This window comes from Bos indicus, chromosome 17, assembly GCF_029378745.1.
Source record: "Bos indicus isolate NIAB-ARS_2022 breed Sahiwal x Tharparkar chromosome 17, NIAB-ARS_B.indTharparkar_mat_pri_1.0, whole genome shotgun sequence".
Classification (NCBI taxonomy): Eukaryota; Metazoa; Chordata; class Mammalia; order Artiodactyla; family Bovidae; genus Bos; species Bos indicus.
Window position 1 is genome coordinate 12,531,231 of NC_091776.1, and position 20,668 is coordinate 12,551,898.

The following is a 20,668-nucleotide window of genomic DNA, read 5'->3' on the forward strand; positions in this document are numbered from 1 at the left end:
GCAGCCGAATAAATACTTTTTAAGTTATTAAAGAATAATGATAAATAAAATTGGATTCTCTTCATGGGGACCAAATTCCAGAAGCGTCTTTACCTACAAAAGTATTTCATTGTTTAACATAAACGTTGGTGGGAAGATGAAGGAAATTTAGAGAGAAGACACAATTACAGAGTAACCAAAAATTGAAAATATAGTATCCTGAAAATTTAAAGCAAATGCATGGTTCTTTTTCAGTAAAGTGCAGTTTTAAAAACCTCACACCGTCGCTTTTTTTTTTTTTTTTTTTGTAGGAAGGCAGAAGAGATCTATAATTTGGAAAACACGCCCCTCCCTGCAGACAGATAGAGCAGTGGTCACACACAAAGTGGAGGAAATCTTGCACTCCAGAGAAGAAGAAATGCTGACAGCAGCTTGAAGAAACACCCGATTCCCTTGAGGATCCACATGAATGGTTTTCACTATTTGCCCTACATTCTCAGAAGACTCTGAGGGACTTCCCTAGCGGTCCAGTGGCTAAGACTCTGAGCTTCCAATGCAAGGGATGCCATTTCGATCCCTGATCAGGGAACTAAGATCCCACAGGGCCGCATGGCAAAAAATAAAAGATGATCACAGATCACTCGTTAAAAATAGAAGACTCTGACCTTAATTCTGCTCACATTGTGCGCCTTCACTTGCTCTGAGGTCCTACTGCTGATAATCAGTGCTATGTTGGTGCCTTTCCCAAATCTCTCTCCCCTACGTCACACATCAAATCACTGGGTGGTCCTAGAGAATCTCTGAAGAACAGTTCCTCAGTCTAGAAGAGCAGACGTCAGCAGAGCTGATCCTCATAGGCTTCTACCACTTGAGAGTTCACTCCCATCTTGGTGCTAACCCAAGACCAGCAGGCATCTACCTCCCAAGCTCAGTCACTATGTATGGAGTGGCCTGAAAAGGATGACCCATCAAAATGGTATTCATAGGCTATGCTGCACTACTGCTTACTCAGGAAAGTCTGAGATGCTGGTGAGAGTACCACTAGCATCTACCAACAAGGAGGTCCGAATCTGTCTGGGCACGGGGGCTGCATGGTAGTTGGGGCTGCTCAAGCCCTGTGTGCTGTGTGCTAAGTTGCTCAATCCTGTCTGACTCTTTGTGACCCCATGGACTGTGGCCTGCCAGGCTCCTCTGTCTATGGGGATTCTCCAGGCAAGAATATTGGAGTGGCTTGCCATGCCCTCCTCCAAGGGATCTTCCCAACCCAAGGATCGAACCCAGGTCTCCCGCATTGCTGGTGGATGCTTTACCGCTGAGCCACCAGGGAAGCCCATGAATGCTAGGGTAGCGTATCCCGTCTCCAGGGGATCTTCCCGACCCAGGAATTGAACTGGAGTCTCCTGCATTCCCAGTGGATTCTTCACCAGCTGAGCTACCAGGGAAGTCCACTCAAGCCCCAGTCACGGTTCAGTCAGGAGAGTGAGTAATTCAGTTTACAGGCTGCATATGCTTCTTGTCTCTTCACAACAACCACGTTAGTGTGTATATTAGAAGTGGAAGAAACAGCCCCCACACAAGCCAAACCTCCTAGGAGGATTTGGACCTTTAATGTTAGCACCGATATTCTTCATATTTTAAAATGTTTACTAACCATCTTCCGTGCTTTCCAAAAGGTAAGACATGCACATGATAAAAACTGACCCAACGATGATGTTTATGGAAGAATAATGTAATTTTGTTTGCATCTCCTGCTTTTGTTTGCTCACAGATGCTCTTTGGTGTTGAGCCATTCCTAAGTCTCCCTCCTGTGTGCTGCGTATCAGTTCCAATGGGTGGCCCAAGAGAATTTATGGAATGAATTCCTCAGGCTAGAATAGTAAGCGTCTATGGTGTGGGTGGGGCGGGGGTTGGCAGAGCTTCCTACACCAGAGCTTAAGCCAAGGGTCCTGGCCTGCTATAAGCTTGGTCACTGTGCCGTCCTCTTTACCCAAATTTATGATCTGCTCAGGACAGCTCACTTGGTGACAAATTAGATTACAGAAATGAGTGAACCAACTATTTGCCTATGCTTCTTATAAGCCATTAGTCATAAAAAAGAATATTTAGGTAGGTAGATGAAGGATGAGCCAAAGAGAGAAAGAGAGTTACAGAGAAACGCAAGACTGAAGCATCTAATTTCATTTCCTCATTATATAAAAGAAGAGGGAGAAGGTCAGTGAGGAGAGAGACACAGAATGAAACAAAAGTATTTGCTTAAAATTTTATAAAAAAAATAATTGTTTCTATAACTCATACTAACTCAAGAGAGTCTTGTGGTTCAGTTTCAGCATCAAATCACAGGAAAAGTTTCACAGAAAAAAAAATAATTAACAAAAATTCGAGCTTCAGCTTCTTCATAAAATACCAAAGACGGGAGTACATTCTTGATGTATATCCAAAGATCTTAAAGATCCTCTGACGACATTTTCCTCACCTCGCTGGCAATGGATGCTTCCAAACCTTACTCTTCTCCCTCTCTTTAGAACCCCTTAGAGTTCCCCCAATGTTCAGGCCACATGACCCCTTCTCTCTCCCCAGAACTTTATTATACAGGTCAATATAACCTTTCTGGCTTTTTCCTCAGCACCCCACATCCTAGAACTAAAGGCTTGAGCCCTCAGATTGAAAGAGCCTATCAGTATTGAGAAGGATAAGCTTAAAAACTAAATTAACACACAGAGATATCATAATAAAACTCCAGAAGATCAAGGTGACAAAGACAGTCCTAAAAGAGTCTACAAAAGAATGAGTCAGATCAATCATAGCAGTTTCAAAAAAAAAAAAAAATAGGGCAAATAGCTTTGATATGCTCAAGAAAAAATAAATATGAACTTAGAGTTTCGACATCTCAGACACAAAAGCCCTCAGGAAAATTTATTATCCACAGGTACTTTCTGGTGGAGAGAGCAGAACCTACCAGAGGGTGCACTCCAGCAAGAAGAAAAATGAATCCTAAAGGTAATCAAGGGGGCAAAGGAGAGTATATTCATTTTTTAATTTTTGTAGTCAAAAAGTAAATTTGTTAAAAGGTTGGGGATAAAGAAAAATCGGAAATGCAAGTTAATGCTTTACTTTTATATCCATTCCTTTTTATCTTTGTATAACATGTCGTTACAGTTTACAAAATGCTTTCAGATAAACTGTCAGTAGCTGTAATCACAGGACCTACACAAATATGTTCTGAGATGGACCATGCTGGAACAAATAACAATTCTAATAAAATCTGAAAATGCCCTTCCTGGGGGTGGTAACGCTCTTCTTGCTGTGGAAGCTGGTTGCCTCGCACCAGTCACCACGATGACAATGACAGCAACTCTGAGAAGGGGTGGTGAGTGCCAGGTTTAGCAGCTGATTGCTTTTTCTTCCTCTGTCTACCAAGTTGGACTAGACTATGAATTGGTAGGGAAGGAGCTGAAGAGAGGTAAGAACTCTAACATTTCAAGCCAGCTGAGGCTCTGAAGAGGGGCTCATTAGAAGACCAGGCTAAGAGGGTAGAGGACTAAAGGCCTCGTGCCGCCAGGATGAAGCCAGTGGGACCCAGAGATCTCAGGCTCTGCAGAAGCTTCTGTTGAGAGGCCCGTGGTCCTACTGCCTGTGATGACACACACCATGGATCTAGGGCTTGGAATCTCTCGCTTGGACTTTTTGACGCCATCCTGATGTGTGCCAGAAAAAGAGTGGCTGCCAAAAAGCAAGCATTTTCCCATCTCTAAAAATAAAATGCGGGCACCACTTCAGGCCCTGTTGCCAAGACCCAGCCCTTCCCAGGATAAACAATAGGTGGCCAAGCTGACTGGAGGCAGGCACTGGGCCTTGAAGTAAGCCTAGATCTAGCCTGAAATGCCAAGAGCGGACATGTGCAGCTGTTAAGCTAGAAGCCAGAGGGGGCCCTCGCTTCTCCACAGCTGATGGAGGGCAGCTCCAGCGCCCCCAGCCAGAGACCAGGTGTGGCCCACTCGGGTTACCCCAGCAACCTTGACCCAGCTGAGGTCACAGAGTTCCCACCAACCCCTGCCCCCAGAGCCCTCAGGGTGCATGGTGACAAATCTGAGGGCTTGCGAGGTCTTGTGCCGAGAAAGTTGCCTGGGAAGGAAAGTTCCACCGGGATCTATCTGCATTCATCACTCAGGGCTATGGCCATCACCTGTCAAAACCCATCACGCCCCGCTGAGGGCCCTCACCTGTTGGCCGCAGGCCCCACAAAGCACCTTCGTGTGGGGGTGATGCTATAATAACTCATCCTTCCCACTCTAATTGCCTCCCAACTCGTCAAATGCTTCTGCACCGCTTGTTCCAGCCCCTGCGCCTTGTCATTAGGGTTCAAATCTTCCCAAGACCATAAGCTTAGCTTTTTGCTCATTTGGGGTGTTAAAAAAAAGGCTAAGAGGGGGTTAGGGGAGGAGAGGGACTAAATATAGCAAATATTTGCAGGCATAATCACTCCATAAACATGCTTCAGTGGAAGGGAGTGTAGGGCCGACCCAGATGACGGATGTCATTCACCGGAGTGTCACATCATAAATAAAACTGAATGAGACCATTCTCCCTCAGAACCAAGAGTGACGCCTGTTCACACTATAAATATTTATGTAGTCATGGTCCTTAAAAGACTGTGTTTTTCCAGGTAAGTAGATTTTAATGAAAAAGTTAAGCAGAGCTTTTCCTGCCATTACAGAATAGTCACTGTAGCTTTTTGACATGGTATTCCACTGCAAGGAGAAGGAAGAAGAAAGAAGAAAAGGGAAAAATCAGGCTGCCCTCCATGAGGCTTCTGCGTGGGATCTCATTTATGCCGGTCAAGGTGCATTCTCGTGCAGAAAGTGACAGCCTTCAATGGGGTGGCCGACACCAGAGGAAGCTCTATGGGCCTCAGTTGGACCCAGGGCCTGTGTGATGAAGGGAGCGCGACAGACCCTTGTCCCCCAAGTTCAGACCCCCTCCCCCCACTCTGCCAGGAGAGTCGGGCGCCCTAGCTCTCTCCGCTCTCTCCGCCTGCCCCTTAGGACCAGAAAAAATGTACACCTCAGCCCATTACTGTGCTCATTGGAGAAGAATTCTCAGAATTCCAAGATGTGTGCCTGAGTGTCTGGGGTGTTTATGTAGATATGCTGCTCTTATCTACTCCTCCTGATCACATGAGCCAGGGCAGCCCCCAGAAACCCTGCCAGCCTCTGATCTACTTTTGCTGCACTCCGCACCTCACACCACTTGTCAAGGGGAACTCCCCCCCGCCCCGCGCCCCCGTCACCGTGGGCTCCTGGCACCATTGCCACCCTCCCCTCCTCCAAGACACTCCTGCCACCTGGAGTTCCCAAGCCACCGTCTCTAGAACAATTCTTGCTGCACTTCCTGTCACTTTGCAGTTTACTCATCACTTCAAGGCACCAAAACCCTAGCCCAAGTCCATCGAGCTGGTTTCTTTCCCAGGGATGGCCTTCTGCCCAGGCTCCCTTCCCCTCCAAACCTCAGGGTGGCCCCTGCTATGTCAGCCTGAACTGGCCTCTTCGGGAAAATGTGATGATCCTCTGGCTCTAGTCTCGGGAAGTCTTGTTTCACAAAGAACAAGAGTCTCTGGTTTGGGGCGGTGAGTCACGGGCAGCCTTGACCATGCCTATCTGGGGAGGCTGAGGCTGCCATGTATGGCCCTTGCCCACCCACCTCTCCGGGTAAGTTGGAGCTCTTTGCCAGGACAGCCTGAGTCATAAAACTCAGCACATTCTTTAGGCGTTGGATAGTCTTTCCTTGTTATTACTTCGCTTTTGTTTTATGTAGCACCTGGTTTCATTTTAAAAATCCAAATAAAAATCTCATGGATGGGGCTCGGGTGGGCTGGGGGGTTAGGAAGGAAGGAAAAAGAGAAAGAAAGGCGTGAAGCCTAGGTTAAGGGACGGAAGAAAGGGCTGGAACTCCCCAAATATGCAAGACCCAGGCAGGACAGGGAGTTAGCTGCAGGGCAAAAGGCAGGAGAGAGAGAGAAACATGGAGAATGTGTTACGATTGAGCTGAATTTGATGACTCCTTTTTCTGTCCATGATAAAGCACTTGATGTCCAAGTCTTTCCCCACATTAGGCCCCAGTTCTGAGTTAGTCCTTTACTCATGAGCCATGTGGATTGTCCCTAAACCCTACACTTTGGGAGTTTCCTCAATAAACTGACAGACTTATTCATGATGAATTCCAAGGAACTTTTCAGTTACAACACTGTGATTCCACAAACCAATCAGCTCCCTTTTTTCTTAGACCACAAAGCCCAACCCCAATTAAGGGACTATTTTTCCAAAAGCTAACATTTTTTTTTTGGTCTTTGTGGGAGGGGGAGAGGGGTGGTAGAGGAATGGAGCCCAGCAAAGGAGACGGTGTAGACCCAACCATATAAATGTTGCTGGTTAAACTGAATTTCTGTGGCCAGGTTCGTCTGCAAAATCATCTCTAAAACTGTTCACATCGGGTTTTTTAAAGAGTGCTGTTCTAATAAGCTATGCCTGCATACAGAAAAAAAAAAAAAAATCCACAGATACTGAAAGAATGAATAATACCTATTGACACAGAGAATTGTATTTCCTTGGAGTAGTAAAACATTAATTAAAGTGTAAGACCAGGAGCATTAGGCAATTAGACCTTCATGACAAATGGAGTATTTCCTGTCATATCAGTAAACAAGGAAGTAACAGTCATCAGGATCACAGCCCTCCAACATAAGCCCTGAGGGTACTCCAGAAGGAGACCTGGCAGCCATTAGGCTATAGCCACTCCCAAGGATGCTCAGGATGTAAAAAAATACACAAGATATTGGCCCCACATGGCTGAGATGCAATTGAAAGGAATAATTTCAGTGAGCCCAAAACTAAGATCATGGCATCCAGTCCCATCACTTCATGGCAAACAGAAGGAGAAATAGTGGAAACAGTGGCAGACTTTATTTTCCTGGACTCCAAAATTACTTCGGACAGTGACTGCAGCCAGGAAATGAAAAGACACTTGCTCCTTGGAAGAAAAGCTATGACCAACCCAGACAGCATATTAAAAGGCAGAGACATCACTTTGCCAACAAAAGTCCATATAGTCAAAGTTATGGTTTTTCTAGTAGGCCTGTACAGTTGCGAGAGATGTACCATAAAGAAGGCTAACCACTGAAGAAATGATGCTTCTGAATTGTGGTGCTGGATGCTAGTGGTAAAAACTGCCTGTCAATGCAAGAGATAGAAGAGATGCATGTTGGGTCCCTGGGTCAGGAAGATCCCCTGAAGGAGGGCATGGCAACCCACTCCAATATTTTTGCCCTGAGAATCCCCATGGACAGAGGAGCCTGGTGAGCTACAGTCCAAAGGGTCGCAGAGAGTCAGACATGACTGAAGCGACTTAACACTCACGCACACTGGAAAAGAACCGAGAGTCTCTTGGACAGCAAGGAGATCAAACTAATCAATCCTAAAGGAAATCAACACTGAATATTCTTTGGAGGGACTGATCCTAAAGCTGAAGCTCCAATTCTTTGGCCACCTGATGTGAAGAGCTGACTCACTGGAGATGACCCTGATGCTGCGAAAGATTGAGGGCAAGAGGAGAAGGAGTGTCAGAGGATGAGATGGTTGGATGGCATCATCAACTCAATGGACATGAATGTGAACAAACTCTGGGAGATAGTGAAAGGTTAGCCTGGCGTGCTGCAGTCTACCGGGTCTCAGAGTTGGACATGACTTTGCAACTGAACAGTAACAACAGATTCATGCATCTTCCCATCATAGAAAAGCACTAAATTCCTTAACTTGGGATATCTGGTTTTCTTTAATTAACAATAATCATTTGATAGTTAGACTACTGCCCTTTGCTATAAAACTTCGTATAACCTGGCTCCTTCCCTCGCCTCTTCTGAGCAATTCTCACTGTGTCACTTGACATGCTGTCTCCTGGGCTTGAAGTCTTTACATTGCCCACCAAATAAAATATAACACTCAATTTTTAAATTGTGAATATTCTTTAAATCTGGAGAAGGAAATGGCAACCCACTCCAGTATTCTTGCCTGGAGAATCCCAGGGACAGAGGAGCCTGGTGGGCTGCTGTCTATGGGGTCGTACAAAGTCGGACACGACTGAAGCGACTTAGCAGCAGCATAAGCATTCTTTAAGTCGACATTCAACAGAGGCCTTTACCTCCCTCTGCTCAAGAGCTTCTCCATGAAGCTGGCCAAGGCAAAAATCCTGGAGGTTTCTGAGTGGCTCCAAGGCAGCAGTTTTAAAGCAGTTTGGCGCCCTTAATGGAAACCATACGAAGGGATCCTGGGAATCAGACCAGAAGGCTTTCGGGGATAGTACTTAGCCTAACCTGGGCTAAAGAACAAAAATAACCACTAGGAGGTTTGGGAAGGTTTGGGAGGTTTGGGAGAGGGACGAGGTAGAGGTGGTGGTACGACTTTTAATTGCCTTTTCTATTTAACAGAAACCATGTGGAGAAGGTCTGTTTGCTAAACGGGAGTAAACCCGGCAGCAGGCAGAGAGCAGGCTAGGGGGGTGCGGAGGAAGAGGGGTAGGGGGCAGCTACTTCCATAACCACACGAGATTCAGCTTCCCCCTCGGTGGGACAGCAGTCGCCGGGGCCCTTGGCTCCCAGGACAGCGGCGATGGCTTCCCCCGCATAGTGTCTCCGCAGGGGTGACCTCCCTCTAGGGCGCTCGGCAGAGGCACAGGCTGGGGCGGCGGGGTCGTGGGCAGTGCGGGGCGGGGTGAGGGACTGGCACATCGAGCCCGGGTGGGGCCAGAGGGGGCGTTGGGAATGCAGTGGAGGAGGGTCGTAGAACTGGAGGAGGAGGAGCCGGAGAAGGCGACGGATCTCGGCACGGAGGAGGAGGAGGATCTTGGAGGGAGGGGGCTGACCTGGAGAGGAGGAGAGGCGAGAGAGAGGCGGAACTCAGCCCGAGGAACTCCGAGAGGAAGACCGTGGTGGGGCGGGGCTGGGGCTGAGATGTGGGCGGGGCGGGATGTGGGCGGGGCTTGTGGGACGCGAGGCCGCTTTGCAGGGACGAGAAAGGCCGCGATTCGCTCCGCCCCCAGATCTCGCCCCCGCAACGCCGCCAGCCGCCCCCTCCCTCCAACTTGCTTCTCCGCGGCCCCTCGCGGGGAAGGAAGCTGGTTGTGCGAGGCTTGCGGTACGAGGCTGCGGCTCTGGCGACGATTGCTCTGAATACAAAAGAGCCTTTCTCACGCCCTTGCGCCCTTCCCCGCCTGGGGCGCCCAGATGGACGGCACTGGCTCCTTGGACGCTAGAGCCGACAGCTGTCGGGGCCACACCACCATTTCTGTGGTTCTTGCAGAGAAGCCTGCTTCCAAGTCTTTATAGAAAAGTTTAATGATCAGTATAATGATAACTTTGGTCCCCTCTTCCAGTTTGAGAGAAAAAACAAATTGAGGGATGAAGGCTTTTGATGTCCGGGAAATGCCCAAGAAAACCAACCTGCCTAGGTCCGTGTCTTCCCGGGCCCACTCATACCTCCAAGTCGTTAATAAAGCAGGCTCAAAGCCGCCAACTTTGTGGCTTCGCTTTCCAACTCAGCTAAACGAATGACGAGAATGGTCCTTTCCGAGTATAAACGACTTGATCAGCTTCTGAGCCTCCAGATGAACTAGTCTTGCTTATAGAATCACTTGGTTCACGAAACTGGGGAAAAAAAAAAAAATGGCCCAGTTGTCAGCACTCGCCCATCCGCTAAGGTTAGTTTTTGCACAGTTGGGAATTAAATTGCCAAGACATCGATGACGAGCAGAAATTGGGATTGTTCCAGCATTTTCTTCCATCTCCTTTAATTTGTCTTTTTCATATATCGTGTCTGTGTCAGGAAGGCCAGATCAATAAGCAGGAGAGGAAAGGGGGGCAAGAACTCTTAGAATCAATAACCGAATCATTGATCTCCTGGAATCAATAACGGCACCCGTTCACTGCTGCTGCTGCTGCTGCCCTTTAATCATCCTTTAGCGGTAAGAGTATTTCCCCTGTCTTCCCTACCATCCTTTTAGTCCAGATAGCCCTGGGTGTGGATTTCTCTACTTTCCAGTGTTACAGCATGAACTTCTTGAAGATAGAACCCAGAAATATAAATATTTAGAAGATGGCTACCAAGCAAATACTTTTTAAAGTGAAAATATCGTTAATGATGGTTGAAATTTTCATTCAGTCCTTACTTGCTACGGATGAAGATCATAATATAAAAATTGATTTTGCTTTATTATATAAGTTAAAAATGGTGATTTCTTTTATTCAGAATTTTAGGCCCAAGGCTTCCCAAACAAGGAGCCCGTGTTAATTGTGTGGGGTGTGCCCGTGTGTGTTGTACTTTCAGCTTCTTGTTGCACCATAAAAACAAGAGCAGGATGTAATGTCATTAATTTGTCGGGAATTGTTGACTTAAAAGAGGCTACTGTGAGTATAGAACATTCACTTTAGGGGAGGGAGGGCGGGGAAGCCCCTCGAAGAGACAGACAACTGTCCCCCCCGAACAGCTGCGGACACTGGCAGTGGAATGGCTTGGAACGAGTACAACTCTGTGCAGCGAGAGGGACTTATTTATTTAACAATAGTTAATGATTCTCCCAGGCAACTCCCAGGAGGCCAGCTCGCAGTAAACACAGTTTCAGGAAATCAGCTACCCTTCCTAGAAGCCTGCACCAACCCTTCAGTGAAGGGAGGTCCCTGGCTATCTGCATAATACGACATTCAGTGGACTGCCCAGCTTCAAATGCCCCGGAATAATTCTTTCCACAGCTTACCACAGCTCTGCCCTCCTGAGCTAGGAAAGTTACCGAGTCCTAAGGCAAAAAAACAAATAAAGACAAATATGCCATTTCTGGAATACCACCATTCTAGTTACCTGGGAACCAAGTGGGCTGTTTAACCCTGTCCCGTTAGCTAAATGTATCAGATAAGCTAGTTGGTGCCCATAGACTAGCATTTTCCCAAGTGATATCTATCTATACTGTCTGTACTGGTAGTTCTTGTGATAATGTTAGGTAGTACTTGAATAACATTTTTTATTTTAATGGTCAGAGTTTTTTTTTTTTTTCTAATATACATAACTAGCATACCAAACTGATGGTGCTATAAATATAATTACTTAGGGTGAGGCCACATTTTTTAAAGTCAATTTAAAGAGAAATTTTAATAAGCAAAAGTAATAAGATAGCAAAAGTCATTATAACTTTTTTTTTTTTAGGCCGCACTGTGAGGCATGTTGGATCTTAGTTCCCTAACCAGGTATGGAACCTGTGCCCTGTACACTAGGAACACTGTACCACCAGGGAAGTCCCTGTAACTTTTATATTAAATGAAGTAAAGTCAGTAGGGTGCTTGTAGAAACCAGTTTTTATTCTTTCTCTAGAAGTGTCTGCTAGAACTCCTGTGATAGCGGAAGAATCCCATTGTCACCTCCTGCTTAAAATTACTGGTTTGGAGAAAGTCTGAGCAGGCAAGACAAAGCCTGGGCTCTAGAGACCCATGTCAGGGGGAGCAGGGCCAGTATATAGCGGGTGGCAGGATGGGCACATGACCTGGGTGGGTGGGTCCCCCAAAGGGAAGGACAGTCTGAGAACTTATTGCCTTTTTCACACGAGGTGGAATCCAGCAGATCCCTGCCGTCACTGATGAGCATTTAGACAGTACAAGAGAAGTTCCAGTCCCTCTACGCCTCTTTGAGGCTTGTTTCCAAAATAAGAGACCAACACAAGAAATGTTCACGATACTTTTGGGAAGACTGCTTATCAAAACAGTCTGTTTCCAGAGTTGTTTCTATGTGTCACGTGACTGTAAATGTTGGATTACCTTCACACCAACTCTAAACATATATACACCTCCACCCTGGAGGATACACTATGCAGAATTGTTGACACTCCCAAGGAGCCACTGTTGGGTGACAAGCAAAAAGATTCTTACGTGTTTCAGGAGCTCTCTCCTTAGAAGACTGTACTTCATCAGGCTCTTCGGTGCTGGCTTTTTAATTCTCGCATCTAGCGTAGAGAGACAGACTGCTGGTGGGCTAGGTACTCATGGTAAAGTCTATTACAGTAGGAATAGATGAACTGTACTCCTGAACCATTTTTTAATCAATAGTTCCATATACACTAGGAGAAGGCAATGGCAACACACTCCAGTTACTCTTGCCTGGAAAATCCCATGGACGGAGGAGCCTGGTGGGCTGCCATCTATGGGGTCACACAGAGTCGGACACAACTGAGCGACTTCACTTTCACGTTTCACTTTCATGCATTGGAGAAGGAAATGGCAACCCACTCCAGTGTTCTTGCCTGGAGAATCCCAGGGACGGGGGAACCTGGTGGGCTGCGGTCTATGGGGTCGCACAGAGTCGGACGTGACTGAAGTGACTTAGCAGCAGCAGCCATACACACTGCCTACTTCACACACACACTACCCACCTTCCCTCATCCGCAACTTCTGCCTCCAGCACAACCTTCTCACATGTAGTCTTTTTTGGAGCTGCTGCTGTCAAGTGGCTCTGTGGGAATTCTGTTTTTATGTCTGCATCCTACCATCCTTCCATTTAGCTTAGGAGAGGTTTGTGTGTGTGTGTTAGTCGCCCAGTCGTGTCCGACTCTTTGCGACCCCATGGTCTGTAGCCTGCCAAGCTCCTCCGTCCATGGGATTCTCCAGGCAAGAGCACGGGAGTGGATTGCCATTCCCTTCTCCAGGGAGAGGTATGTACAATGAAGTAATAAAGTGTGTGATGGGAGGAAGGAGGCAGAAATGCAAAAGGCCTTAAATGGCTTCAGACTCTGGAAGGTATGAAAATATCTGATAAAGATCATAATTAAAAGCAAAATGTGGATGTAAAGTGGTAGTTTCGGATCAGACTTACATGGTCTTTCATAACCTGGAGGAGGACGTGCTGGAGGAAAATCCCCAGACAGAATTTGGTGTGCCTATGAAGAAGAGATGAAAACAAATATCAACCAATTTCACAACAATAGAAATTTAATCACATTCTTTTTCCACTGTTGTCCTCCCCATTCAAAAGGCACTTTGATACTGCTGTCAAAAGCCACCATAGCAAAATACTAATACTAAAATGAAAAGACAAAATTGGAGAAAATACTTATAAAATTGGACAGCTATCCTTATATGCAAATATAACATAGCTATCCTTATATGCAAATATAACATAACTATCCTTATATGCAAATAGCTTATACAAAATAGTTAGGAAAAAGCTAAACACCCCAATAGAAAGGTGGTCAAAGGAAGTGAATATGATCGAACGTCATTGCTCATGGATTCCATTCCAAATCAATGCTCACAGTGCTTTTGAGATCATTCAAGGACATGCCCAAAGTGGCAAACAATTGGAGTCACTCGGCATGCATGTTCTTGGTGGAGGCCCGACAAGAGCACGCTCTGCCTTCTTGTTTCAGTTCTGGTTCTGTAAACAAGTGACCCTTTTGCAGCCTATCTAGTGCCACACCTTCCGGCTTTTCGTGCCTTTTGTTAATGACCTCCCTGTTCTAAACGGCCCCCAGGTGCAGAGCAGACGTGCTGCTTAGTGTTGCTAAGTGCGAGAAGGCTGACGTGCCCTACAGAGAAAATACGATTGTTAGATAAGCTTTGTTTAGCTTATCTAACAAGTTTGGAGAAGGTGATGGCAACCCACTCCAGTGTTCTTGCCTGGAAAATCCCATGGACAGAGGAGCCTGGTGGGCTGCCGTCTATGGGGTCGCACAGAGTCGGACACGACTGAAGCGACGCAGCAGCAGCAACAGGCACAAGTTATAGTGCTGTAGGATCAATGTTAATGAACCAACAATATACGTCAAATAAGGTGCTGTTAAACAGAAACGCAAACTTAGGTATTGATCAGTTGGTGAAAATCGTATGACCAGAGGCTCACAAGAAAGAGACCCTGTATTTCTCTTAGGAGCAATAGTTCTGTATTCCCTGAGTCATGTTAGTAGACACTTTAAAAAAGATAACTACCTTGAATAATGAGAACTGACTATAATTCAAGAAAAGAGTATGAATAACTAGTAAACAGAAGATGCTCAACCTCAATGATAAAGAAATGAAAATCAAAAGAAAATTGAACTATTTTTATCAAACTAGAAAATATTAAAATTATTTTAAAAGCCAGCATTAGATAAAATATAGGAAAACAGGCACTCTTGTGAGCTGCTGTTTCATAAAACCAATGTTCTAAAAGGCAATTTGGCCATAAATCAGAATTTAAAATAAGTATGCCTTCTGACCCAATAATTCTGCCTATAGGAAAGTACTCTGAGATGATGATTGCACAATTATAAAAAATTTACATTCAAATTTACTGGTTCCCACAGAATTTGTAAGTTACAAATTTGAAAAGCCTAAATGCCCAGCAATATGGCATATTTTTAAAATGATACATCCAGTGAATAGAATATTATGTATATATTAAAATAATGATTATGTTAACAGTGAAAGAGGTCCATGAAAACCTTAAGTGATTAAAGCAGATTACAGAGGACAGTGGATCCCATCAGTGTATTCTGTGTGTATGACTGTGTCCATCTTTAAAAAACTTCTTAATTGTTTGGGCTGTGCTGGGCCCTCGTTGCTGCGTGGGCTTTGCTCCACTTGTGTTTAGCAGGGTCTCCTCTCTAGTCGTGGTGCCAAGCCTCTCATTGCCCTCACTTCTCTTGTTGAGGAGCACCAGCTCTAGGAAGGAGGGCTCCAGTGGTTGCAGCTCCCAGGTTCTAGAGCACAGGCTCAGAAGTTGTGGCACAAAGCCTTAGTTGCTCTGCGGCATGTGGGGTCTTCCTGCCTCAAGGATGGAACCCATGTCTCCTGCGTTGACTGCTGTTTTCTTTACCACAGAGCCACCAGGGAGGCCCCCTGGGAGCATCTTTATGTACACATAAGTATAGAGAGAGATATCTAAGGAAGATCACTAAAATATTAATGGTGGTTCATCCCTGGGAGGAGGGGAAGGGTTTCAGGTAACTTTTCCTTTGTTTCTGTTTCTCTGTATTATTTGAAAGTTTTCAATCAGAGAAGAGCTGCTTTTGTTTTTAACTGTGGATGTAGTAATGTATAGTTATTGTCACACATGGGAAAGAGGGAAAATTCATGACTGTGAAAGAAGCAGAGAATCATCATCTCACAACTCCTGTTGGTAATCTTATATCTCCATCACCTAGAAGAAAGCTAAATGTATAATAAGCACTCAAAAATAAATGTTCCGTGAATGAATATATTAACAACTTCATTCCGCTCCAGTTTGTTTGTTTTCTAATTAATAACGACAAAGCAGTCTGCAGTCATTTAAACTCTACACGTAAACAATCAGTGAGAAATGTTGGACTCACCACTCCATGCTTGACAATAGATGAATTTTTAAAGGAACTGCTTATATGCGGCAACAGTCCTGCATGCAAATGAAGAAGAAAAACCAGGATCAAACCCAGTGTTAGAATAAAATTTCTTACATTCCCAATTAGGCTATACCAACAAATTGTAGCTTGGTGGGCTGCCATCAATGGGGTCACACAGAGTCGGACACGACTGAAGCGACTTAGCAGCAGCAGCAGCAGCAGCAAATTGTACACACATCACTTATTTCCCTTTAGAATCTGATCAACAGAAAAGTAAGAAGACAAAGCTGTGACTAAAAGTTAACTCATATAGTTAACATTCTGGAGCTCCCAGGGTGAGTGGGTAAAAATGTTTTTTTTTTTTTTTAACCACTTTAACATTATTTTTTTTTTAGCTTTATAATGTTATTTATTGTTTATCGGTATACAAAAAACAAACTATAAGATTTCAAACTCATGTTCTCTTAAATGTTTTCTAAATTATTCAGGCAAACAAAGAACTCATCTCATTTGTGTGTGCAAACCTAATATCCCTTAGCAAATTTTCCCAAGTTTTGTATGGTCTCAGGGTTATAATTCTGTTTGATTTTTCCAGTACCAGTAGCACAAGAGCACCCATGTCTGTGATGCCTGCCTTCTCTCACTGGCTTGCCTTTCCCTTGGTGGGCATAGACCAGCCATCCTTTACTGTCTTCGTCAAAGAAAATCCTATTGGCAACAGCCAAGAAGACATTGAAAGTATTTGAATTTACAGCTTAAAAATGTTATCAGAGTAATTCAGTTTTACATGTCCTTTGGCTTTCTCTATAAGGTTTTCTTGAAGTAAGTCTAAAATTGGGCCTGTGTTCAGTATTAATTTTCTTAAATTTTAATTTAGCTACAAAATAATTCTTTATGTCCCCTCTCCCCCATGAGAAAGAAAAATTAACCTTTTTTAAGTGTTCCTCTTTTTTCAAGATTTTAATTTTTTAGAGCAATTTTAAGTTCACAACAAAACTGAGAGAAAGATACAGAATTCCAATATACTCCCTGCCCCAACACAGGCATAGCTTTCCCATTATTGGCATTCCCCCACCAGAGTAGTAACCATTGTTGCAGCTGGTACACCGACAGTGTATTAATAACATCATAATCACCCAAAGTCCACAGTTCCCATTACAGTTCACTGTTGGTGTTGTACATTCTGTTATTGTTTAGTCTCTAAGTTGTGTCTGGCTCTTTCGTGACCCACCTGACCCCACCAGGCTCCTCTGTCCATGGAATCCTCCAGGTGAACACTGGAGTGGGCTGCCATTGCCTTCTCTGGGGGGCCTTCCCAACCCAGGGATCGAACCCACATCTCCTGCATTGGCAGATGGGTTCTTTAATCACTGAGCCACCAGGAAAGCCAGTACATTTATGGGTTTGGACAAATATATAAAGGCATGCACCCATCATTATAGTATTACACAGAGTTTTTTCACTGTCCTAAAAGTCCTCTGTGCTCTGTTTATCCATCCCTGTGTAAACTTTAGAATCACTTTGTTGATATCCACAAAATAACTTGTGGTTTTGATTGGGATTGCACCGAATCTAATTTCAATTTCTACTTGTTCATTGCTAGTATATAGGACAGCAATCAAGTTTTATATATTAACCTTGTATCTTACAATCTTCCTATAATCTTTATTAGTTCCAGGACTTTCTTTTCTTTTTGGTCAATTCTTTTAGATTGCCTACATAGGAAATTGACTCATATGTGAATGAAGAGAGTCTCGTTTTTTCCTCCTCAATCTCTATACCTTTTATTTCCTTTTCTTGTCTTAATGCATTAGCTAGTACTTTCAGTATTATGTTGAAAGGAGTGGTGAGAGGAGAATCCTTGCCTTGTACCTGATCTTAGTGGGAAAGCTTTGAGCTTCTGTCATTAAATATGATGTTACCTACAGGTTTTTTGTAGATTTTTTTTAATTAAGTTGAGGAAGTTCCCATCTTTTCCTAGTTTACTAAGACTTTTTATCATGAATGGGTATTGAATTTTGTCAAAAGCTTTTTCTGAATGTATTGATATGATAATATGATTTTTTATTTAGCCTGTTGATGTGATGGATACATTGATTTCTGAATGTTGAACTAGCCTTGTATGCCTGGAATAAATTCTTCTTAGATGTGGTGTATAATTCTTTTATTTGCTAATATTTAGCTGAGGATTTATGAATCTGTGTTCATGAAATGTATTTATCTGTATATCTCTTGTAATCTCTTTGTCTGGCTTTGGTTTTAGGGTAATGCTGACCTCATAGAATGAATTAGGAAGACTTCCTTCACCTTTTGGAGAAGGCAATGGCATCCCACTCTAGCACTTTTGCCTGGGAAATCCCATGGACGGAGGAGCCTGGTAGGCTGCAGTCCATGGAGTCGCTAAGAGTCGGACACGACTGAGTGACTTCACTTTCACTTTTCACTTTCATGCATTGAAGAAGGAAATGGCAACCCACTCCAGTGTTCTTGCCTGGAGAACCCCAGGGACGGCGGAGCCTGGTGGGCTTCCGTCTATGGGGTCTCGCAGAGTCGGACACGACTAATGTGACTTAGCAGCAGTAGCAGCCTTCACCTTTTAACCTCTGAAAGAAATTGTAGAGAATTGGTATAAGTTCTTCCTTAAATGTTTGATAAAATTCACCAGTGAACCCATCTGGGCCTATTGCTTTCGGCCTGGGAAGGTTATTGATTCAATGTCTTTAATAGATATAAGCATATTCAGATTTTCTATTTTTTCTTATTGAGTTTTGACAGTTTATGTCTTCAAGGAATTGGTCCATTTCATCTTGGTTATCAAATTTGTCAGCATAGAATTTTTCATAGTATTCCTTTAGTATCCTTTTTAATGTCTGTGAGCTCTGTAGTGATTTTCCTTCTTTGATTTATTTCTGATAGTAATTTATGTCCTTTCTCTACTTTTTTTTTAGTTAGCCTGTCTAGAGTCTTACTGATTTTTCTTGATTTTTTTCACAGAACTAGCTTTTTGTTTCCTTGATTTTCTCTCTTGATTTCCTATTTTCAATTTCATTGATTTCTCCTCTACTACTTATTTCTTTTCTATTGCTTACTGTGGGTTAATGTGCTCTTTCTCTTCTAGTTTCCTAAGATGGAAAGTAAATTGATTTTACATTTTTCTGATAAATCGATGAAATGCTATAAATTTCTGTCTAAGCACTGCTTTTACTGTATTACACAAATTTTAAGTTGTATTCTCATTTAGTTCAAAATATTTTTTAAATTCCTCTTGAGATTTCCTCTTTGATTCATGTGTTATTTAGAAGTATATTGTGCAATCTCCATGTATTTGGGGATTTTCCAGTAATCTTTGTTACTGATTTCTAATTTAATTCCACTGTGGTCTGAGAGCAGACATTCTATGAATGCTATTCTTTTAAATTTATTAAGGTGTATTTTATGAGCCAGAATGTGGCCTATCTTGGTGAATGTCCCATGTGAGCTTGAGAAGAATATATTTTCTATTGTTGGATGAAGTTATGTAATAGATGTTGATTATATCCAATTGATATGTGTTTGAGTTCAACTATGTCCTTACTCACTTTTTGTCTTCTAGATCTGTCTACGGAGAAAGCACTGGCACCCCACTCCAGTACTCTTGCCTGGAAAATCCCATGGACGGAGGAACCTGGTAGGCTGCAGTCCATGGGGTCTCTGAGAGTCGGACACGACTGAGCGACTTCAGTTTCCCTTTTCACTTTCATGCATTGGAGAAGGAAATGGCAACCCACTCCAGTGTTCTTGCCTGGAGAATCCCAGGGATGGGGGAGCCTGGTGGGCTGCCGTCTGTGGGGTCGCACAGAGTCGGACACGACTGAAGCGACTTAGCAGCAGCAGCAGCAGCAGATCTGTCTACTTCTGATAGAAAGATGTTGAAATTTCCAAACATTCTATTTCTATTTCTCCTTAAAGTTTTATCAGTTGTCGCCTCATATAGTTTGATACTCTGTTGTCTGGTACATATGTGTTAAGGATTATTATGTCTTCTTAGAGAATTAACCCCCTTATCATTATTATTTATTATTATATCATCATCATTATTATTAAATGCCCTTCTTTATTTCTGATGAATTTCCTTGCTCTGAAGTCTGTTTGTGTGAAATATAGCTATTCCTGCTTTATTTTTAATTGGTATTAACATAGTATTTTTTTCCATTTATTTACCGTTAATCTATTTGAGTGGGTTAATATATTAATTAACCCATTCAAATATATTTATTTATTTGAGTTAATATATTTAAAGTGGGTTTCTTGTAGATAACATGTGATAGGATCTTGTATTCAGATCCACTGACCTCTGTCTTTTAACTAGTGTATTTAAAGCATTGATGTTCAACATGACTGTTGGCACAGCTGGATTAACCTCTACCATATTGGTTACTGTTTTGTTTCTTGCCCTTATTCCTATTTATGACTTCCACTTTTTCTGCCTTCTGTTGCTTTAATTGAGCATTTTATATGATTCTATCTCCCTCCTTTCTTAGTATATTTATTCAGTTTTTTAAACAGCTTTTTTAGTAGCTGCAAGGAGATCCAACCAGTCCATCCTAAAGGAAATCAGTCCTGGGTGTTCATTGGAAGGACTGATGCTAAAGCTGAAACTCCAATACTTTGGCCACCTCATTCGAAGAGTTGACTCATTGGAAAAGACTCTGATGCTGGGAGGGACTGGGGGCAGGAGGAAAGGGGGACAACAGACGATGAGATGGCTGGATGGCATCGCCGACTTGATGGATGTGAGTTTGGGTGAACTCCGGGAATTGGTGATGGACAGGGAGGCCTGGCGTGCTGCGATTCATGGGGTCACAAAGAGTCAGACACGACTGAGCTGAAATGAACTGAACTAGAGTTTTCAACATATGTTTACAACTATACATTTACACCTGGAGAAGGACATGGCAACCCACTCCAATATTCTTGCCTGGAGAATCCACATGGATAGAGGAGCCTGGCAGGCTACCATCCATAGGGTCACAGTCACTAGCAAGCACATACATTTACACTATAGCACGATACAGGCATACCTTATAGTAATAAAATATTCCTATTTACTCCTTCCTTTTACTTGTATCATTTCTGTTATTCATCTCAGTTATAGAAGCATACATACGCACACATATATACATTAGACATATATATATGTCTAATGTATATATATATACATTATGTATATATATATATGTATATGTATATATATATGTATATATATATACATAAGCATATATTATTGAATACATTGTTACATTATTTTTTAACATTCAATACATTCAATACA

General features: G+C 43.4%; 1 protein-coding gene across 4 annotated transcripts in view; it reads right to left on the reverse strand.

The window, feature by feature from the left end:
- The window catches only part of C17H4orf51 (chromosome 17 C4orf51 homolog), a 51,654-nt gene that overhangs the window by 9,878 nt on the left and 21,108 nt on the right, over positions 1-20,668 (reverse strand). Inside the window, exons 3-7 of one of the 4 annotated variants that reach the window (XM_070769042.1) lie at positions 15,352-15,410; positions 12,876-12,939; positions 11,936-12,009; positions 9,503-9,670; positions 8,170-8,889 (exon numbers count right to left, since the gene is read on the reverse strand). In XM_070769042.1, the coding sequence (XP_070625143.1) occupies positions 9,566-9,670; positions 11,936-12,009; positions 12,876-12,939; positions 15,352-15,410 (302 nt within the window). In that variant the 3' untranslated portion in view covers positions 8,170-8,889; positions 9,503-9,565. Of the gene's footprint in view, positions 1-8,169; positions 8,890-9,502; positions 9,671-9,976; positions 10,816-11,935; positions 12,010-12,875; positions 12,940-15,351; positions 15,411-20,668 lie in introns of those variants that run through there. The other 3 variants (XM_019978091.2, XM_070769041.1, XM_019978092.2) reach the window with 3 other exon arrangements.